Below are 18,001 nucleotides of genomic sequence, written 5' to 3' on the forward strand. Positions count from 1 at the left end.
CTTTATTTTTTAACTCCAGACGCATGGTTTTCAGTGAGAATATGACCACCTAAAAGACTCCAAGTCATTTGACCCTGAGCAGCTCCCGTAGGGTGTCATGTCAGTCCTCACACATCTCCCTCTTCCTGGAGTTGCACAGCTATAACCTACAACCTGCTCCCTCCACATTGGTGGCTTTCACACCACTCCATCACTGACCGACCGACTCTAATGTTGCTTTCTGCAACCTGTACCACCTTCCTTCACATCTATGTGTCTGCAACCCTGACATCCCCACTGCTCACGTACTTCAGGGCAGTGGTCCTTTTGTTTGGAAGGCGAGAGGGGGGGCACTTGAACACAATGAGGGGAAGAAATTCTGAGTCATTTGGGCACACCCTGCTTTAACCCAGGGCTGTCCTAACCACACAACCATCCTCTTACAGCTCAGCTGCTTCCTTCCTGGGTCAGCAGTCCCCCACCCATCACACTGCCCAACCTGGCTCTCCATCCCCATCCCCAAAGAGCCACAGTGGTCTTGGGGCTCTTCACTCTCCTGCTGCTGGGGGAGGATGGGTTGTCTGGTCTTTCTACTACCTGTCACTTGGGTTTTCTCTTCCCAGCTGGGAGCCAGGAAACCACCCAGAGACCTGGCCTGGTTCCTTTCAGTTCATGCCTCTAGACCCTGCCGCAGCCTACGGTCCAGGGCTAGGAGCTGCCTCAAGAAGCCCCGGTTGGGGGTGATGCCTCGGTGGTCCTTGACTTTCTTGATGGCCTCCACAAGGGTGAAGTGGTGATACAGCATGAGGTAGGCCAGCACCAGGGTAGCGGATCTGCTCACTCCCACCGCACAGTGCACCAGGATCTTCCCTGGGAAGAGGAAGACAGAGACATCTGAGAGACTGCTAGGGGGTGGGGGCGGGGCTGCGAAAGGCTAGGGAGAGGTCAGCATGGTCCACTAGGCTGTAAGCCTGTGGCATAGGGAGACAGGACTGGGTGAGGAAGAGTGGTGCCGAGAACGTAGATCCTGGGCTGGTGAGATGGGTCCTCGGGTAAAGGCATTTTCCACACAAGCCTAACAACCTGACTTTTATCCCTAGAAACCATTACAATGGTAGGAAAGAGACCTGACGCCACAAAATTGTCCCCTGGCTTCTGCAGATACAGCATGGGACATATATGTGCACGCTACACACACACATGCACATTCCTATGCACACACACACACACAGCATGTATGTATGCATTTAGGATGAGCAAGTCCCTGAGCTGGATTCCCAGCACTTCAAGACAAATAACGAGGGTCCCTGGCAGAGGGGAGAGGCCTGGGAAGAAAAGAATAGAAATGGTGTTCTGAAGCCTCTTATCTTTGCCTCTCCAGTGCTAGGAGACAGCACCCTTGCCCGATGAGTGCTTTACAGACCGAGCCATCCCCTCAGACCCTTCTTAACTCTTCTTTCATAGTTTCAGTTTCTTTTGGGTATTTGAGACTGAGTCTTGATACATTGTTCAGGCTCAGTTCAAGCTTGGGTTCCAACAGGGCTGCTGTGGAGGTCTCTGGAGTAGCTGGGACGGATGGGCTCGTGACTTTATACCCTATTTGCCCACCCTTCTAACTTGTTGTTTCCCTCAACTACTGAATATATGTTTATCTACATATACAATTGTTTCTTCATATTCCGAGTGGACTGATCCCAGGACAACCTACACATTACTAACACACACGCAGATTCTCAATTCCCACATAGAAAATGATAACAGCGTTTGTATAAAAACCTACACAGCCCCGTGATATACTTTTGGTCATCTCTAGATTACTTGTGTCCACTAATAAAATGCAAATTCTCTGTAAATAGATGTCACGATATACTATCTGCAGAATAATGAAAAGATAGCCGGATGTGGTGGCGCACGCCTTTAATCCTAGCACTCGAAAGGCAGAGGCAGGCGGATTTCTGAGTTCAAGGCCAGCCTGGTCTACAAGTGAGTTCCAGGACGCCAGGGCTACACAGAGAAACTCTGTCTCCAAAAAACCAAAAAACCAAAAAAAAAAAAAAAAAAAAAGAAAGAAAAAAGAAATAAAGAAGTCTAAACATTCTGTATGTACTTCTGCCCCCATATATTTTCAGTCTGCTGTTGGGTGAAGAAACCAGTGATGTGGAGCTCAAGCACTACAGAGGGCTAACAGTTTTTCCTGGACAACTAAGAATTTAAGAACCACGTTTAAGATTAAAAATGACAGGAAAGCATGGAAACATATTTTTTTAAAACGCTGACACTCGTAAGTTTAGCATCTAGGAGCAGCTTACCATGGGTGGATGACCCTAAAGGATGCCCTTCATCACTTTTTAATATACTACCCTGAAAAGGATAGTTGACAGGATATTTTTTTTTTCCTTAGTGCTAGGTCCTATGCATTTTGTCTTAATTTTGTTTTGTTTTTGTTTTAAATATATTTCTTTATTTTATATATGCGAGTACACTGTAGCTGTCTTCAGACACACCAGAGGAGGGCATCGGATCCCATTACAGATGGTTGTAAGCCACCAGGTTGTTGTTGGGCATTGAACTCAGCATCTCTGGAAGAACAAGTCAGTGCTCTTAACTGCTGAGCCATCTCTCCAGCCCATCTTATTGTTAAACTTTTGCTCCATCCTTGATCCCCCCCCCCCCCCCCGGGCTTCTAAATGCCACACCCATTTTTTGTTCTTTCTTCTTTTCTGCTTTTCCTTCCTACCTCCTGGCTGGCTCAGCGCCCGATGGATGAAGTCCGCAGCTGTCTGAAAGTGGATGCTCATATCAAAGGCTGGAGAGTCGTGCGCCTCCACACCCAGGTAGCGGATGCCCAGTCCCTCATAGGCCTCGGGGGTGCCTCGCCACCTGTTGTGTGAGGCGTTGAGCACGTGGGTGATGCCCAGGCGACGAAGCTCACGGCGGTTGTTGGCCATGTCCCTGTGTTAAAGAGAAGTTAGAAGGGACATAGGGAAGCCCATGGTACCAGGAAACTTGGCTAGGTGCTGTTGTTGGCTGTGTACCTCTGCTGTACTTACTAACAAGGTGGAAGAGAGGAAAATGGCTAGTGACTCGGGTCCGAGTGAAGATGGCTATCATCAAATACTGGGAAGTGGAATTTTCACTGCCCTGTAGGATTCTAAAGGGCTAGGATCAAAGGATTCACGAAAAACCAGTTTCGATTTTACGTGAGGAAGTGCACATTAGATAGAGAGCTCTAGCTGACCAGAGGCTAGAACACTTCAAGAGAAAGATCGATTTTCCTAAACAACAAACAAACAAACAAAGCCCGGAGTGGTGGCACACACCTTTAATCCCAGCATTTAGGAGGCTGAGGCAGGCAGATTTCTGAGTTCAAGGCCAGCCTGGTCTACAGAGTGAGTACCAGGACAGCCAGGGCTATACAGAGAAACCCTGTCTTGAAACAAACAAACAAACAAACAAACAAACAAACAAACCAACCAAAAAACAAAACCCCCAACCAAAACCAAAACCAAACAAAACAAACCCAAAAATTGATTTTCCTGACACCAGGGTGTTCAAACAGGGAGAAGTCCTCAGTGGACTGACTTGGAGGGTACTGTGGAGGGAGCTGTATGTACATCAGGGGCTTTGTTAAGCCTGTTCTGCTCATATTTCATGCCTTTAATTGTCTGTAATTTCATGGTATGATGTGTGTGGTCTGCTTAGCCTATATAGCACCCTGGATTCAGTCCCCAGAACCAATAAATGAGTGCACGGTCTGGAGAGATGGCTCAGTGGTTAAGAGCACTGCATGATCTTCCAGAGGGCTTGAGTTGGACTCCCAGCTTCCACATAGTGGCTCACAACCATCTGTAACATGGAGTCCTATGGAGTCCAAAGCCTTCCTTTGGTGCGCAGACGTATTTGCAGGCAAAGAATCCCACATACATAAAACATACAAATAACAAGTCTCTGATAATCTGTAGAGTCTGAGAGTCGTTCCTTAGCCTGCTATTGCCTTATGTTTTCCTTGACACCTGCGAACCTCTTCTGTTTGCTCACTAGTTACTCAAGGGCTCTCGCTTACTTTAATATATAGTCAACTTCATTCCCCTGACCCAGCAGCTTAGTGGTTGGCACCCCTCAAGCCAGATGGCAGACATGATGAGCACAGACAGGACATCTACTGACAACTCCCTATCTAGAAAGGGCACTGAGCCCAACCCGAAAACTCCTGGCACTTCTGCTTCTAGCCTGTATGACCTTGATCCAGTCACAACTTTTCCAAGTTCCCTTTCCCTCATCCGTGACCCAGGGACAGTGACCTCCAATTTCACAAAGCGGTGGTGAAGATTAAAGTTGAAAATGCATATGCAAAAAACAAAAACAAAAACAAAATCCCAAAACCAACCAACCAAACCCCAAACCCAAAACAAACCAACCAAACAACCAAACAACCCAAAAATTCTCACATAGTGGAGACAAAAAGGGAATGTTCTGCATTTAACAACTCTCTCTTCATGACCTTTAACTGTGGTGGCTTTGCTTGGTCTCCCTTTCAGCTTCCTGCCTACTGTTTCTGTCTTAGTGGCTACCTTTCCCCAAAGCCATGACACAATAGCTGGAAGCTCAGAACGATGTGTCTGGTCTGTAGTGTTGGCACATGATACGCGATCTTTCCTAAATGGGTAACAGTATTTCCTAAACAGAGTTTCTCTGCCCAGAGCTGAGTATTTTAATAATTCCCTCCAAATCCCTCGAGTTCTCAAGATTCTACTGTTTGTCCATGTATCTGTTCCCTTTAATCTTCAGCCTGGAATCAGTAAGGTAAGTCTGCCTGTCACCCTCCACTTTCCTCCTTCTACATACATGCACACACGCAGCCACGGTCCGTCCCCGGTCACCCATTACTTACTGGTCTCCGAGGTAGAGACCCGGCCAGACTTCGTCAGCATGGTTACAGGCTGTCTTGCCTGTGTAGAGGAGCCTTTCCAACTCAAAGACGTTGAGGAAGGGATGGTGAACAGAGGGCATCTCCTCCAGGCTCCCTCGAGTACGGACAGGGGACCTTGAGCTGCCTCGAGAGAAGCGGGCCATAAAAGTCATGGAGGCCCAGAGCCAGTTACCGGGGCACATTTTCAAGGTGGCAGGAACTGTGGCCAATGTGGACTGGTTTCAGTGATGATGGGCTCCTTCACCAGATAGGTGTTGCTGGAAGCAAAAGGATGTCGGGTACACGTGAGTGAGTCCAGAGCAGCTATTTCCTTTCCTCCCCATAGGTCTGGGCCCTGGGGAGTAGGCTCTTAGCTGAGAGAAGGCAAGGCTAGCACAGAGGCTCAAATGCCTCCTTTCTCAAGCTGCTGTGGGTCCCTCCATTAAGCTCTGGCTCTGCCACACAAGGAGGTGGGAGTCACGTGTCCTTGTTTACGGGGGAAGAAGGAGCTAGCTGCCCAGCAGCTGGGTTTCTCCTCCCCTGCCCCACCCCCCACTGCCAGCCAACACAGAAACGCACTGACATATACACACTGGATGCTTTGGTGCGGTCTACACCCTGCCTGGACACTTGTCAGTCCAAATCTGGGTCTCATCTGCCTGGGGTTATAGGCAGAGAGTCTAGGGAGCTCGGGTGGGGATGGAAACGGCTGTAGACCCATCCAAAGAGAATCATCAGGAAGGTAACAGCAGCTGGGACCATGACATAAGCCAGATATGCCTCCTGGGTGACAGAGATGGAGCACATTAACCCATGCCTGCCCTCACACGTCTCAAAGATAAGCTTGTCACGGGGGGTGGGGGGGCATTGTGTGTGTGTGTGGGGGGGGAGGGGAGCGAGGAATGATCTAAAGAGGAAAAGCGAGTTTGGGAAAATACTCGCTGATGGACAGAGGAAGGCTTGCTTGAATCAATGCACAGAAGCCTGCGAGTGGGAGGAGCCCCTCCTTTGACTATACCTCATCCCTGGGAAGAGAATTCTGAGTCAAAGCAGGGTTGGAGCTTTGTGTGTCTGTGTCTGGTGGGGGGTAGGGCAGAAGTGGGAAAAGCAAGTGTGGGGAGGGGCTGGGAGGGGGTGGGTGTTCCTGCAGGCCCAGGGGCAGCAGGGAGGTTCAGAATGGCCATCTTTGTTGCTGTGGGAATCAACTGATCTTGCCCAGCACAAGGAGCAGCGTCAGCCTTAAGGGGCCTAGCAGGTGTGTCTCAGAGTACCTGTGGAGACTAGGAGCTTGGGAAGATGGGCTCCTACTCTGAGCCTCACAGCTGGAAGAGACTGCCTTTGAGGCTTGCCCTAGGACATTTGGGCAGAGAGACAACTGTGGAAGATCTCCATCCATGGTCACTTCACGCTATGGTCTGGCACGTTAGGTGGGCTAACCTGCAGCATCTCCCCCATCCCCTCCAATTCCCTGTGCTGCCATCAGCCTTAGGGGCCGCAATTGAGTGTCCAGCAATAAGAAGCCATCTTGACCCATGGCCCCACAGTGATCCCACCACACGCTCCCAGCTGGCCTAGCTTTCTCTTCTCTAAGGGTCAGTCTCTCAGAACACACCACAAACAGGGGCAGTGGGGTCACAGCTAGTAAAGGATGAGTCTCAGGAGTTCAGGGACAGATAGGTTTTCAATGGTTTGTTTAGAAGAAGCCCCCAAAGCCAGTACCACAATCGACACCACCACCACAACCACCCCTCAGCACCTACCTCTACTCCTGGGGCTCAAAGACCCATCCTTTCCCTCTAATAACCTCTCTCAGAATAGATTCTGCTGCCTAAGTGCTGGTGAAAGGCACGGAGACTGGCAGGAGAGCAGAAGCAGGTAGCCGCTGTCCTCTGGACTGTTCCTCCTGGTGTAGAGGATTCAAGTTCAGGCTGGAATACACTCTTGGGCCTTTTCCAATCCCATTAACCCGCCACCAGAGGCCCTGGCCGCTGCCCCCCTCCCTCCGTCTGCTGTCGCGGTAGTAACAGGTTCGTGGCTGTCGCCTTAGCCTTGTGCCAACCCAGACAGCCTGGCGCAGCGGGGAAGCAGGGCACAGCGAGGCGCGCGGCGATGCCCCTGTGAACCTGTCCGGCCCCGACTCTTGTCCCCGCACCCCACATGTCTCTACCTCCTGGTCGCAAGGGTCTCAGATCCCGAGGTGGCCTGCGGGCTCCCGCAGTCCGGTGCCCATGGCTCCTTCGCGGCCCCCGCCGCTGCGCCGCCGCCCAGGCGCGCAGGTGGATCGCAGCTATTTTTACGCCATGACACGCACATCGAAGCAGGTTCCTCTCGGTGTGCGCGCTGGTGACACCCAGGGACACCGTGTCACACAGCGGTGGGAGCCGCCACACCGCAGCGACACAGCCCGCCCCTGTTTACAGCCCCGCGCAGGCCCGCAGCCCCGCCTCGCGTGCACGCCAGGGCTGCTGCCCCGCAGACCAATGGCAAAGCCTTGTTGCAAGCCTTTCCAGACAGGGTCTTCACACTGCTCGCTCTTCCCAGACAGAATTCATGAATTGCAGACGGCCTGCCCCAATCTTTTCTACACGCTAGAGAACAATCCTCAGCTACCCTTATTATTAATAACGTTTACCATATGCTAGGCACTTCACCTGTCTTAGGGGACTTTTATTTTATACTCATCAGAGATGGATCAGACAGGCATCTTCATCTGCATTTGGGGAAGGGAAGATACTGAAGTACAGAGAGGCTAAGCCCAGGTCAGCAGCTAGGTATTGATAGAGCCAAGCATCTGAGGATGGTAATGAGACTCTCAAGTTCATGCTATGACTCTTCCAACCATGCTGCCCATTCAAGGGGGTATGCACCTTGCATTTCATTCAGAAAGCCATTTCTGCATTTTACAACTGTACACTCAACCCACCCCTGAAGAAATTAATCGTCATTTCTTTCTCACATGCTGTCATTCAGTGGTATCTGCTATCACCTGTTTTTCTATATGGTCAGCGACAAGATCTTAAGTATTCAGAGTCAAGAGTCAAGGTCGGCGTTGCCTTTCCTAAGAGTCTCTTATTGCTTGTCTTTGTTAGGGTTTCTATTGCTGTGATGAAACATCCTGACCCCCCTCCCCCCCCCAAAAAAAAAGTTGTGAGGAAAGGGTTTATTTGGCTTACACTTCCATATCACTGTTCATCATCAAAGAAGTCAGGACAGGAACTCAAACAGGGCAAGAACAAGACAGGAGTCGATGCAGAGGCTATGGAGAGGCGCCGCTTACTGGCTTGCTTCTCATGGCTTGCTCAGCCTGCTTTCTTATAGAACCGAGGACCACCAGCCCAGGGATGGCTCCACCCACAATGGGCTTGGCTCTCCCCCATCAATCATTTATTAAGAAAATGCTCTACAGTCCTGCCTACAGCCTGGTCTTATGGAGATGTTTTCTCAATAGAGATTCCCTCCTCTCAGATGACTTTAGCCTGTGTCAAGTTGACACAAAACGACCCAACACACTGGGTGGAGAGACCCAGGATGGGGAGTCCGAATGACTGTGATCAGATGGTGCGACTGAGAAGCAGGCAGAGCCCCAGCTACCTACAGGAAGGAAGCAGGAGTCAGGGAAGCAGAGGCAGGGTCGTTAGGAGATGGAGGTGGTGTTTACTGTGGTTGAGATTGGGAGCTGGGACAATCTGAGCTCAGAGAATAGATGAGGATGTAGTCTATGAGCCAAGGGAAGCATGAGACACAGTACCAAGTACCCCAGTTGCAGTTGTCAGGTACCTCCATAGGCTGCTGTCTGAGCCAGCACTCAGTTTACCCACCGCTTCTCTAAAGAAGCAGGCTTCCATCCCAACGTTCTCCATCTCTCCTTGTTCCTTTCTGACACGGCACTTCACCTAGAGATGAATTCCTCATTGCCTGAAATAATTGACCTAAGAAGTCTGAGATTTTGATGATTACATCTAGGAAAACCTTCCAACAGTTACCATGAAAGAAGTTGTGAGCCGGGCGGTGGTGGCGCACGCCTTTAATCCCAGCACTTGGGAGGCAGAGGCAGGCGGATTTCTGAGTTCGAGGCCAGCCTGGTCTACAAAGTGAGTTTCAGGACAGCCAGGGCTATACAGAGAAACCCTGTCTCGAAAAACCAAAAACCAAAAAAAAAAAAAAAAAGAAGTTGTGAAAGGGCTCTTTGTTTGGTAGGTGGAGACAAGATTAGGAGTTCAAGGCTAGCCTCAGTCACATTGTGATTTTTGACATCAGTCTGAGCTACATGAGACTTTGCCTTTGAAAAAAAGATGGCTTAGGGATGTAGCTCCTGTAGTAGACTGTTTGGCTGGGTTACGTGTAATCCAAGCACTCAGCAGGATCAGACTTTTTTTTTTTTTTAGCTCCATAGGAAGTTAGAGGCTAGCAGGCAGGTAGACACAATGTTGCCGATAAACCTCAATTTTGTTGCTATTGTTTGTTCTGATGCAAGCTCTTGCTTTGTAGTTTAAATGCCCTTGAACCTTAAAGCTTCTAGTCCCATCCTTCTAAATGCTGGGGTTACAGGTGTGTACCACCATGCCCAGCTCCTTCTGAACCCCCCACCCCCCATTTTTTTATACTTCTTTGTTTTAAAAAGATTTCTGTTTCAACTCTGCACTGCACTTTTCTCTAAAATATGCCTCAAAGCACATTACGGATAACCTGGGATCTGACGTTCTAAATCACTAGAGAAGTTCTTCATGGACTGGCACCTCTGGTCCATGACTCATGATTTTCATGAGTCAACACTGATTGGGTGATGGTTGTCTAATTAGACAGTCTGTGATGCTCCAAGGTAGCACCAAACTACACAAAGAGTGGAGAGGAGAAAGGAAACGGGGTGGGGTGGGGGTGTTGAAAGTCAATGGAGAAGTCAGGATTAGGGAAGTGAGGCAGGAAAGAGAAAGGGCAGTGAGTCATCTGTCAGTTCTCTGGGCTCCACTGCATCAGCTCATTTCATTCTGATCTCTTTTTAAAATTGTTTAATCCTCAGTGAATACTCCAGGAAATTGACATTTACTGCACTAGGTAACCCATTCACAGATAGTTGGTGCCAGAGCACATGTTCAAAGCCACAACCATTTTATTCAAAGCTACTTTACGGTATTAGACTGAAGAACCAATTTTGGGGGGTGGGGGTTAATGCTATTCTGGATCAGCTGTATTCAGGACTTCCTTGGTTCATATATATTTCTATTAAAGGACCCAGATTTAATGTGCTTATGCCCCTGTTCCTTGTAGTGAGGGTTATGGATGAGAATACAAAAAGAATAGAGATGAAACAGACTATTGAAAGGGGGGTACGTAGGAACTGGTGTTGGTTCAGCCAGGATTGGGGACACACACTTGAAAGGTGGAATCAGGAGGCTTAGGAGTTTGTCATGGTTTGAATGTGCTTGACCCAGGGAGGGGCACTATTAGGAGGTGTGGCCTTGTTGGAGTAGGTGTGTCATTGTAGGTGTGAGCTTTAAGACCCTCACCCTAGCTGCCTGGAAGCCAGTCTTCTGCTAGCAGCCTTCAGATGAAGATGGAGAACTCTCAGCTCCACCTGAACCATGCCACCCTGGACACTGCCATGTTCCCACTTTGATGATAATGGACTGAACCTCTGAACCTGTAAGCCAGACCCAATTAAATGTTGTCCTTATAAGAGTTGCCTTGGTTCATAGCAGTAAAACCCTAAGACAGAGTTCAAGATCATACTTGGCTTACTACCATAGTGAGTCGTCTTATGCTAGCTTGGATAGTGAAGCCCTGTGTTCAAAATCCCCAGTACTGGAATAGATAAACAAATAAAATATTTTGTAAAGGGTCTTCGAATAAATTGATACCCCTGTCTACATACTTAAACAGTATATATAGGAGAAGTTTAATAAGAGTAGACTGTTATAAAACACACACACAGACACACAAGAAGGTACTTGATCAAATATACATTAAATAATAGTTGTTGCTGCAATTGTTTGACTACAGGTGTGTCTTAACATGCACTAGCTAATTTAATCTCTTAAATGGTATCAATTCTGTCTTACAATTGAAGAAACTGCTCCTAACCTGTGGTCATAAGTCTACTCTGAAAGCTATGAGCTGAATGAGTACGGTCTCAGTAAACCCAGGGCCATTTTAAACTAAAGTCAGCCTCAAACCATTGTATGATTAGAACACAGAACAACAGCAGTTAACTGTGTCTAGCGGTGTCATGTCATGCTTTCAGCAAACTTTGAATTTCTCTTAAGAAGTTGGAGATTTTCTTCTGAAGGCATACAGAACAGGAGTGGATGAGGAGGAAGGATGTTTGTGTGTGTGGGGTATAGGGAGGAGATGTGGGACAGAGGGAAGGAGGGGGCAATGTGGTTGGGATGTAATATATGAAAGAATAAATAAATAAATAAATAAATAAATAAATAAATACATTAATACATTAATACATAAATAAATAAAAAGAAAGTTGAGCTTTTCAACCATTCTCCAGCTTCCAGTCTAGTCCTTTAGGGCATGGCTCCCCAGTGACTCGATCTGATATGAAGGGAGTGGAGAAGCCTCCTAAGTCTCTTGCGTTTTCAGCCCAGCCCTTCTCCTAGCCATGTCCTAAGTGCACCCCGCCCCTCTTTTTAGGGTGAAGCAGGAAATGATCGAAGGTTTAGAGAAACACTTTCACTTAAAAGTCAAAGCTGGTTTTGTATCCCTCTCTTTCTGTCTCTCTAGAGCATTCCTCTCCTCTCAGCTGATCTCCGTAATGGAGAACACACCCTACCATCGAGGATATTAACTTTGTAAATACACTAGTGCAAAGAGCATTCTCCTCTTAGAATGCCTTTGAAAGAAAGACTCCCGTGCCTCTAGCAGAAATCAACTAGGATTATAGCTTGCAAATACAACAGCATGAAAGGATTTTAAGTAAACCTACCTCAGCATGAAGCAAAAGAAAACATGTATAATGAACATTTTGGAAAAATATGGAAAAGAAATGTGTCAAATATAGAAAGAGCCAGAGGGGAGCTACTGAATTAATCTTATCTATTTCTTTGAACTACAATCCCAAAATTCACTCTACACTTTGTAGTCAGTTTTAATTGTCAGAGTTATAATTGCTTGGGACTGACTTACAGCTTCATGTGTAGCCAATTTCAATAAATTTGTCATACATGCTTGAAAAGAATATGTGTATATATACACATAGAATATAATAGAATTTTGGATTTCTATCATATATCACTTCTATGTAAGAATTCAAAATACTGTGAATCTTTTTATTTTTGTTTGGATGAGTGTTAGTGTTACCACCTAGACGTCTTGGCTTTCTCTGCCACATCAAAAGAGCAGGCAAAAAGCCAGCAGTTCTCAACCTGTGGGTTGTGACCCCTTGGAGGATGGACCAACCTTTCACAGGGGTCACCTAAGACCATCAGAAATAGCAGATATCTACATTATGATTCATATAGTAAGTAAAATTACAGCTATGAAGTAGCAACAAAATAATTTTATAGTTGGAGGTCACCACAACAGGAGAAACTGTATTAAAGGGTTGCAGCATTAGGAAGGTTGAGAACCACTGGCAATAAGCTATATTAATGGTGAAGAAACTCCAAGGGAGAGGGAGAGGGAGGGGGAGGGGGAGGGGGAGGGGGAGGGGGAGGGGGAGGGGGAGGGGGAGGGGGAGGGGGAGGGAGAGGGAGAGGGGGAGGGGGAGGGGGAGGGAGAGGGAGAGGGAGAAACTGTATTAAAGGGTTGCAGCATTAGGAAGGTTGAGAACCACTGGCAATAAGCTATATTAATGGTGAAGAAACTCCAAGGGAGAGGGAGAGGGAGAGGGAGAGGGAGAGGGAGAGGGAGAGGGAGAGGGAGAGGGAGAGGGAGAGGGAGAGGGAGAGGGAGAGGGAGAGAGAATAGGAGGGAGAATGAGAGATATTGAAGGGGGGCTTATCATCGGCAAGAGATGAGCTATCCAGAGAAGTTTTTAGAATAGTGAGAGAGAACTGCTTGGAGAGCTGTCTGGAGATCTCCAGAGAAAGCAGAACAGAGAAAAGCAATCTAAAAAGCTGTCTTTGTCTTGAGAACATAGGCCACCATCTTGGACCCATGATTTGACTTCATTTGTTTTTTGCCACTTCCAGACACCCCTTCTCTCAGAACCCCTACCCAAGAGGAGACTGGTTCTTGGCACACACACATCTTTTATGTATACCCAAACCTCAATCACAAACTGGACATCCTTTATTTTACTATCATTGCTCTGCACCCTGTGTTCCTCAACTTTCATCTGTTCCGGTCTCTCTAATCTGTTTCCTTTCCCTCCTGCATTGACAGAAACCCTTAAAGATCAATTGCTCTTAAAATTAAATGGCTCCTTCAATAAAGAAAAGTCCTTATAGTTGACTTTAAGCTCTTATCTCACTCTTAGCGGAGAGCTGGTGTCAAAAGCTTTAGAGAATCTACACAGGATAGAGAGAAATTTGCAGAGGAAAAAAAAAAAACCTGCTTGAAATGGTGTTTCTAATGTGGGAAATTACAACCCATCTTTCCAGTGTCAGGGACACTTATTTTACTGGGACTGGTATTAAAGATCTTTTCAAAGCCTGAAATACTTAGATACTCAGTGTCTAATATTCAGAAATATGAAATTCAAAGCAGCAAAATTCTCTGAGACTCTAGCTTCTATGACCTATGGTGTTGGTTTTAATAATAAGATAACTACTTCTCAGACTCACTGGCTTGGAGCATGAGTTAATAACTGGCTGGCACACAGGTCTAGAAACACCACCTCCAAGTCCAGCCTTCCCTCTTTTATTATGAGAGGACAAGGTCAAATGTTTTATGAGACTCCTGGGCTATACCCTGCCTTTCATCAATAGATAAGAGCAGTCTTTCTTCAGAACCTTTCTAAACAACAACTGCACGGTTTAAAACCTGTCCTGGAAAACTGTTCTTTCAGAAGTAGCATCATGAGAGCCTTATGGCTGTGATGGACAAGACTCTTTAAGTATAGCAAACACATTAGTGCCACAGTGAAACTGGAAAGGGAGATGTGATGGTTAATACTGGTTGTCAGTTTAACCAGAGGCAAAACCCCTGGGCACAGCTGTGAGAGATGGCCTAGATCAGGTGAACCCCTGGGCATGTCTGGGAGGAATTTTCTTGATTACATTCATGGAAACGGGAAGACCCACCCTACATGTGGTTTCTACCTTCCTGCTTCTGAGATGTTAAAGCTTTTAAATTCAGACTCCATTTTAGAGAACCTGATCCAAGTTTGAACTCAGGTAGACTAACAGGCTGGTACCTAGTATTAATTTCCAAGTTGCCCCCCACCCCCAACAAAACCTGAGCCTAGCTGCAGTCTCTAGGTTAATCCCCAACAATACTAGCATCTCCAGGTTATACCCTCAACAAGACCAGTGTCTCCAGGTTATTCCTCCAACAAACCTGTACCCCAGGTTACAAGCCCACCCCTTGCCTAAAGACCACCAATGCAGACCGGAGCAGAAATTAAGTTTATGATATGACTCCCAGCACCAGCCAGTTATGTTAAAGGGCACAGCAGCTTTCCAATTAGATGATTTCACAAGTATTCCCTGCTTGCTGCTTACTATAAAGCTTTGCCCTGATAGACATTCCAGGCTCCACCACCACCCAAACCATCCTGCGTGACAGTGGTACATTGGGGAAGCCAAAACTAGCTCAAATGGAATAAAGACCCTGCAGTGAGTTGCATCAGGTCGGCTCCTGTCTGGTTTTTGGGGATTACTAGCATTTCCCTAGAACAACACTTCAGTCCAGCTATTGGGAAGCTGCACAGGCAACAGTTTTGGTTTTTACTGGCTAGCCTTTGAGTCTTCCAGTGAGTCCATCTACCTTGTTCCTGCCACCACCCACCCTCCCCCTCCCTGCTGTCTTCTCTTCCCGACATCACAACCCAGACTGTGTGGACTGAAGACCAGTGGCTCTCAGGGATCCTTTAGGCATTCAGTGTCATTCAGCTTCATATACGGACCAACTACTGGATTCTCAGTCTCTCTGTGGTCATTGAATTTATTAAATTTATGATATAAAATAAAGATAAAAAAGATAAAAAAGAAAGAAAACCCCAAAAACAAAAAAATAAAAATTAGTGATCATTCTCCTTACCCTGAACATATGCTATGTATATAAATCCATTGCCACTTCCAGAAGAGTCTTTGCTGCCACCAGGGTCAATTTTGGCCTCTTGCTTTCTCTGCTATGGAAAAGAGGTCACTAGAATGACTTAAGTCAAGTACAAGAAAAAGTGAGCCTTGACTCTGTTTTAAAATCTCTATCTTCCTCAGATGGTAGCACAGGGTTTTATTTAATCCCAGCACTTGGGAGGCAGAGGCAAAGATAGAGGCAGAGGTGGACAGGCAAGTCTACAAACTCTGTCTCAAAAAACCAAAAACCAAAAACCAAACAAAAATCTCTATCTTACTCACTTGGGAATTCTGGCTTCCTTCCTTTCTTCTCCAAATTCTTTGTAAGAGTTCTGGAAGGTAAAGAAACCCTAGGAGGCAGTAGCCTCCTTAGCTCATGACCACAAGCTGTGGGACTCTCTACGGGGAGTTGCAGGGGCTTGGACAGGCAGTGCTAAGCATGCAATGCCTTGGATCTAATGTCCTCTCCTTCTGAAGAGATGATTTTAAAAGGAAAGAATGTGACCTCACATCCCGGTAGACTTCTAGAAAACACTCTCAGTAATGCAAAAGAGGTCTGAGAGGCAGAAAAAGACATAGAAAATCAGATAACTCAGCTAGGACCACTAAATTTGGGTTTGTAGACTATTCAGATTAGCAAGATGACCTAGGCTTTGATTTAATTTCAGTGTACTTGATTTCTATGTAAGAGGTGGACCGCGGTCATAAACATGTTTCTTGTTATTGTGTTGTTTGTCTGTGTTGCCCCGTTCAGATGGATGGTCTCTAGAGTGTTAAGTATAAAAACACACAACTCCAGCATCAGGGGCTGGGAAGATGCTTCATTGTGTGTGTGTGGGGGGGCTCATGTGCCCTAGACAAATGCTCTACCAAGGAGCTCTATGCCCGCCTCTCCCCTGGTTTTGAAAAATGCTTAATTTTGAACCTGGGGCTAATGAAGTTGCCCACACTGGGCTCAAGCTGACTTTGTAGCCTGGGCAGCCTTGAACTTACTTCAGCCACCTATGTAGTTGGCATTACATGTCTATGCCCACAGGCCAGGCTCTGGGAACTTGATAAATGACTGTGATAGTCCAACCGGCAGCAAAGATCTGGATGTGTCATGACCTATGTCTTAGTCAGGGTTTTACTGCTGTGAACAGACACCATGACCAAAGCAACTCTTTTAAGGACAACATTTAATTGGGGCTGGCTGACAGGTTCAGAGAGGTTCATTCCATTATCATTAAGGTGGGAGCATGGCAGCATCCAGGTAGGCATGGTGCAGGAGGAGTGAGAGTTCTATGTCTTCACCTGAAGGTTGCTAGCAGAATGTTGACTTACATGCAGCTAGGATGAGGGTCTTAAAGCCCATGCCCACAGTGACACACCTACTCCAACAGGGCCACACCCCCTCCAACAAGGCCACGCCTCCTAATAGTGCTACTCCTACTCCCTGGGCCAAACATCCCCAGTAGCATGACTTCATAACCTAGGCTTGCCCAGGAAGGTCCGATTCCCCACAGCTTCATTGTTTATTTAGGGAACTCACCAAAGACCCAGCCACTCTCCAAAGCCTCACTTCACAGTTTATGTCTCATCTCCATATCCTTTGCCTTTTGCTATATAAAACTTACACTATTATATCATGATGACCTCTGGATTCTAATCAAGTCCTTGCATCCATCCCCTTGAACCACATTTGAGAGTCTCAGTAAGTCAGGCCCTGACTGTCTTTTTGGGCACAGTTAGCCATGTTAGGGTTTGTTCTCAGTGTGGCAAGGAATAAACTGAGCAATCTGATTTCATGATTTCCTGTTTTTCTGGTGACATCTGGGAGGCAGAATTCTACAAGAACTAAGAAGAAAGTGTTAAGCCAAGGAAGAGAGAAAGCAGATTTCATCATAAAAAAATTTGGAAAGTAGAAAAAAAAAACCCTCATCAGCAAAATCAATGCTAAAAGACAATGAGATAATATCTTTCATGTGTTGAAGTAACATAATTGGGAACCCAAATTTCTAAACTCAGGCAAAATGCCATTTACAAGTCAAGGAAGATTATAATTTTTTTAAAGACACCCAAACACTTACAAAATTTCTACCAATAGTCTCTTCCAAAAAGAACTAAATAAGGAAGAAAAAAAAAACTCAAAGCAAACTAACAGAATAAAGAAGCAACAGTATGCAAAAAGATTGTTTAAAGATGCTGGTAAATTTAAATAAATATTGAGTGTAAAAATTAGAATAGCAATCACTTTCATATGTTAAAAAAAACAGCTGGCATGCTCAAAGATAGTAGATTTAAAATAAGCATTTTAATGCTACCTCTTTCCAAAACTCTACAAAAATGAGAATAGATGGAAAAATAATAAAACGTAAGACTTGCCAGATGAACAGTACAGGAAATGCTTTTAATAGTAACAAAAACTGTTGGATACTAAAAAGCAGGAGGCAAGTCGACTTGGACATATTGGCAATTTGATTTTCTCCACAGAACATCCAAAAGGCCAGAGAAACAGCAGCCCAGGAGACCCCCGAGAGTAGGCATGAGGATGGACAGAAGACACAGACCTGACTGGAAGTCAGCTCAAGTTAAGTCCTCAGCCCTCCCGTCAACACCCCTCCTTCTCACACCAGCATCACCTCGGAAGAGGACATCTTGACTCGGGCAAGGCCGGGGATATTTGAGCACCTCATGCCATTCTAAAAATAGGGCACATTAGTCAGACTTTCCCATCACTGTGATCGACTACCCGAATGAACAGCTTGGGATGGGAAAGATTCATTCCGACGATGATTTGGAGACAACAGTTCATAGTTCCGGCTGCATTTATTTTCAAATTTTATTTTATTTGGGCTGGAGAGGGAACTCAATAATTAAGAGCACTTGCTGATCTTACAGAAGACCTGGGTTTGGGTCACAGCACCAAAAGGCTGCTACCAACCAT

General features: G+C 46.4%; 1 protein-coding gene across 1 annotated transcript; it reads right to left on the reverse strand.

The window, feature by feature from the left end:
- Dusp26 (dual specificity phosphatase 26) lies at window positions 1-7,334 on the reverse strand. Its single transcript, XM_021171020.3, has 5 exons — window positions 7,056-7,334; window positions 6,649-6,791; window positions 4,871-5,166; window positions 2,717-2,931; window positions 1-849 (listed from the first exon to the last, which is right to left on the reverse strand). Exons 3-5 carry the CDS (start codon window positions 5,089-5,091, stop codon window positions 650-652), a joined length of 636 nt encoding a protein of 211 aa, XP_021026679.1. The 5' UTR covers window positions 5,092-5,166; window positions 6,649-6,791; window positions 7,056-7,334; the 3' UTR covers window positions 1-649.
- Between the last annotated feature and the right edge of the window lie 10,667 nt (window positions 7,335-18,001).

This window comes from Mus caroli, unplaced genomic scaffold, assembly GCF_978045245.1.
Source record: "Mus caroli unplaced genomic scaffold, Mus_caroli_1 scaffold_10, whole genome shotgun sequence".
Classification (NCBI taxonomy): domain Eukaryota; kingdom Metazoa; phylum Chordata; class Mammalia; order Rodentia; family Muridae; genus Mus; species Mus caroli.